The 4661-nt window shown below is 45.9% G+C and overlaps 1 protein-coding gene across 2 annotated transcripts; it reads right to left on the reverse strand.

Moving 5' to 3' along the window:
- Positions 1 to 533: 533 nt before the first annotated feature.
- Positions 534 to 3562, reverse strand: LOC112911057 (secretoglobin family 1D member 2-like). 2 transcript variants are annotated; one of them, XM_025987380.2, is made up of 3 exons: positions 3465 to 3562; positions 1919 to 2109; positions 534 to 737 (listed from the first exon to the last, which is right to left on the reverse strand). In XM_025987380.2, exons 1-3 carry the CDS (start codon positions 3517 to 3519, stop codon positions 708 to 710), a joined length of 276 nt encoding a protein of 91 aa, XP_025843165.2. In that variant the 5' UTR covers positions 3520 to 3562; the 3' UTR covers positions 534 to 707. The 2 variants fall into 2 exon arrangements, with proteins under 2 accessions (XP_025843165.2, XP_072613426.1); XM_072757325.1 differs by having other exon boundaries at positions 564 to 737; positions 3428 to 3561.
- Positions 3563 to 4661: the final 1099 nt, after the last annotated feature.

The following is a 4661-nucleotide window of genomic DNA, read 5'->3' on the forward strand; positions in this document are numbered from 1 at the left end:
CACCTTGATGACCTGGACGCTGCTGGATGCTGCTTTTGGAACTCTGGGGAGCATGTAAGGGAAAAAGCATTAGCCTGAGGTGTTGATGAGTGGTCTAGAGGTCACAGAGTAATGTGCATTTGCTGAGTCACAAAGAGTTAACTGAAGGGTGAACCCTGGATTTGCACTAAACACTGAGAAGTAGACAGAAAACAAATTATACCAGAGAGTTTGTTGGATCAAAACCAGAGTGAAGAAGATGTGAAGACCAGGCAGGTTGGTTGTAGTTGTGATAAGGGCACAATATCAGAGATGCTGCTAGTTGAGAACCGTGTGATGATCCGATAGCTCGGCTGTGGGTATCCTTCATACAAAATCATAGCAGGAACGTTTGTATCATTTATTACCCTAAAATTTCATTTTTACAGATGGCCATGTGAATGGGAAATCTATAAAGTGATGCAGAGTAAATATTCAGTCTTGTGGTCTCTGCTCCTCAGGCTGCCGTGGGTAACTGGACATTAGGTCTCTGAAATTTACTGTTGGCAACACCCAATGGGCACTTCATGACAAAGACCACCCCAACTCAAGGCTGGAGACTGGGGGGTAATAACAAGACAAGTACAGTAATGCAGGGAGAGTGATTTATTGAAGGAAGATGTTGAAACCTTTACATTTTCCAGAAGATCGGGTGACCATTGGGAGACAGAAGTACTAGCAGAGAAGATTCAAAGTGCACATTTCGCCAGGATTTTCACCTGAGACAGATAAAGAAAGAGAACTTCAGTCATGCCGTTCCTGGGGAGGACACCTTAACACAGACTGTCACTCACAAAAACTTGCCAGTGAAGTTTCGACCAACAAAAGGCAAGCAGAATGGGCACAAGGCAGGAAACCCAGGAGGATGGTGAATTAAATACACCTGACACAATTACAACAAATCATGCAAGTCAGGAAAAACTTATTTCCATAGTCTGGCAAATAAAGCGTGAGGTGACCCAAGACTCAGGTTTCTAATGGAAGGAGGAGCAGTCCAGGAGTTTTTTTCTTTGCTATCCCAGGGCAGAAGACTCTTAATTTTTCACTGCAGTGGGGATACAGTGGTGATACTAGAACAAAAGTGGGACAGAACTTTGGGAATATGGATTTCAGGGGAGTCTGGGGCTCACAGTATAGAAATTCAACCGGATGACACACGTCTTCTCAGCACTGAAAACCCAGTCCCTGTGGGCATTTGTGATTGAACCTCATGACCTAAATCCAGCACTCGATGGGCTGAGAGGTACCTTTAAGTATCTTATTTCTTGATAAATATGTTATTTAAGTGTTTCACCTTCACATGTGGCTACAAGAGACAGAGGAAGGAGGGTCTCTGGACATGAGCACGTTAAGGGAGACAGTAGTAGACAGAGAGTGGAGAAATGGGCTGAGGTATGGGGGGGAGGCCTTGGCTTTGCAGCAGCTGACAGAGTGCCCAGCCAGCTGCCCTCTGTGTTGACAGAGAGCCAGGGTTCCTTCCTCCTAGCTGACTCCCCATTCAACATTCCCATCACACTCAGGGGATTGCCCTATGACTGTGTCCACTCTGAGGGGAGAACTTGCCCTCAGGGAAGCTCCCAGGCAAGGAAGAAGCCAGGCTTTGACCGTTCGACATCACTGCTTGGGGCCCTAGTTTTCCTCCTCCCCAGTTCACTATGGGTAACCTAGCACCCAGGAAAGTGACCTGAGAAGAAGGAAGGTGCCCAGATGTTCTGTGCAGCCTCAGTGTAGCTCCTCAGGTGTAATGTCATCCACCCTGTGGCCAGCTCTCACCCAGTCAGGGGCCAGCAGGGAGACAGGTACCCCCGCCTCTTGTGCTCCCGACAGAGCAGCACCCTGACTGCCTTCCTGGCTGCTCAGCTGAGCAGAAGTCTCTATGAACAGAGAAAGAATGAATTACCAATACGCCCGCAATTAGCTTTCTTTGCAAAACGGGTATCTTATCTGTGCAGCTCTTCACTTGCAACTTGGCATTAAGGGCTGCTTCAGGTGGGTTATATGCAAGCTGAAGTTTAGGCTTGTATATAGCTTCATGTACAAAGAGGAAGGCAGTCATATCCTTTGCAAGGGATGGACATACGATCTCATTGGCTGGTGAAGAAAAAGAAATACAATCAGTGTAAGGAAAATCACATTTTCCCGTGGCTCCCCGAAGTCAGAACTAGACAGGAACCCAAGAGGTTCTAGGATCTCATTCCTTAAGAGTGCCAGTGACAATGTGGGACAGTAGAACTGTGACTTCCTTATATCTTGGAGTGAGCACAGAGCCAGGACTAGGATACAGGCTTACTGATCCCCAATTCAGTTTTTATTCTTGTTAAAGCATGTCCCCTCCTTTCCAAGACCCTCCTGTCTGCTCAACAGAGGGAAAGAGGAGGATGTTTAGGAAGTCATATGAAATAGAAGGACAAAGAAGACTGGGTTAGTATCATGGGTAAGAAGATATGCAAAAATATTGTGGAATGGATGGCCGGAATTCATCTATATAAACAGAAATCCCATCCCTCTGAGTGTTCTTGTTCTATCACAAAATACTGGCAGCGCTCCTAGAAAGCCAGGAAGATTGGTGGATATAGTGAGATCTACTCAGTACTAGATGTAGCGAGTACTTCTTACTCCCAGAGCCCCCTGGAAGATTTATTATCAGAGACTAAGAGAACACAGGCTCTTCTGAAAGTGAGAACTCTCCCCAAGCCCTTCCAGTTGTAACATTTTATGAGCCTGAATCCCTGAGTTTAAAAGCTGTGGACTACACTGGCACCTGGAAAACTCTGGAAAGGGGAACGTCTGGGAACAGTAGATATCAGCTTGATGGCCAAAGTCAGACCCTTGACAGACTTTATCTCATCCATTGCTGTAGCTATTCTTGTGGTATCTGTCAGACCCAACGACGAGGAGAGACTTGGAGACATCAAGCATTTTGTTCAAGTTCAAAGCACTGGCAAATGAGAGCCATGATTCAGACCTAAATCTTAAGCCCTCTGCTTCTGAAACACAGCTCACAGATAAGGAGAGAAGTTCCAGTGGAAGCTCTTGAAAATTGCCTGCAACATTTTGATATAGAACTTCCAGGGTGGGGGATCCCTGGGTGGCGCAGCGGTTTGGCGCCTGCCTTTGGCCCAGGGCGCGATCCTGGAGACCCGGGATCGAATCCCACGTCGGGCTCCCGGTGCATGGAGCCTGCTTCTCCCTCTGCCTGTGTCTCTGCCTCTCTCTCTCTCTCTCTCTCTGTGACTATCATAAATAAATAAAAATTAAAAAAATAAAAATAAAAAAAAAGAACTTCCAGGGTGTTGGGAACTGATAAAATGAGCGCTGAGGTTGGGAGTGGGGTGGGGGGCTAGTTTACAAGCAGAGGAAAAAAGAGAAAAGCCACTTAGGTTCACCTAGCTCAGAGAATGGTACTCACCAGGGCTGGTGCCTGCCTGATGAGTAGTGATACTCACCCTCATAGCAGCAAAGAGCCAGAGTGACCAGCAGGACACTCAGGGACAGCCTCATGGTTTACTTTGCTTTGAGTTTTCAGCTTTAGCGAATGGTGAGCAATTAGCAGCTGAACATAGCAGCCTAGGGAGCCCAGGGCTACTTATAGCTAGAGAGCCTCTCTGGTGTTGCCCAAATAAACATGTGGTCAGGTCATGGGCCTGGCTTCCAGCCCTCCGTTCCTCTCTCAGGGCTCATGCCATCCATCGGTATCATAGACCCCAGTGGCAGGGTCAAAGTTCCTATTCATAGGCATTGCTAGCAGCAGGCACCTCTCCTTTGTAGCAAACACTGAGGGTGTAGTTTTACAAATGTGTAGTCAATTAATTGATGCAGGCCCCCCACCCCTGGACAGTAGCTCACAAAGTGTACAGGAAGCCTCTAGTTTTGCTCAGTCTTACTTAGCATAGTGCCTGGCATACAGGAGTGGAAAAGTAAATACTCTTGGAAGAATGAATGGATATGAATCAACAAAGCACTAAATTGATTAGGGTGTATCTTCAGTATGAAATGATGCCTGCTATGCCAAGTTTCCCCTTGAGCAGGTGAGGGAGAAAGGTTAGCATGGTGACCAGAGTGAAAGGATTGAGTGGTTTTAGTGTCCCAAGAAAAGACAATGCCAAGAGGAAGACTACCTCTTCTACTAATCTCCTATTCTAATCTAATATTTTTAAAAATATCAAAGACATCTGAAATCAAATCAGGCTCTAATGGAGACAGAGAAGCTCCTCATTAGTTTTATTTTATTTTTTTAATAATAAAGTTATTTTTTATTGGTGTTCAGTTTGCCAACATACAGAATAACACCCAGTGCTCATCCCGTCAAGTGCCCCCTCAGTGCCCGTCACCCATTCACCCCCAGCCCCCGCCCTCCTCCCCTTCCACCACCCCTAGTTCGTTTCCCAGAGTTAGGAGTCTTTACGTTCTGTCTCCCTTTCTGATATTTCCTACCCATTTCATCTCCCTTCCCTTCTATTCCCTTTCACTATTATTTATATTCCCCAAATGAATGAGACCATATAATGTTTGTCCTTCTCCGATTGACTTATTTCACTCAGCATAATACCCTCCAGTTCCATCCACGTTGAAGCAAATGGTGGGTTATTTGTCATTTCTTTTTTTTTCTTTTCTTTTTTTTTGTATTTGTCATTTCTAATGGC

The sequence above is a fragment of the Vulpes vulpes genome, chromosome 5 (assembly GCF_048418805.1).
Source record: "Vulpes vulpes isolate BD-2025 chromosome 5, VulVul3, whole genome shotgun sequence".
Classification (NCBI taxonomy): domain Eukaryota; kingdom Metazoa; phylum Chordata; class Mammalia; order Carnivora; family Canidae; genus Vulpes; species Vulpes vulpes.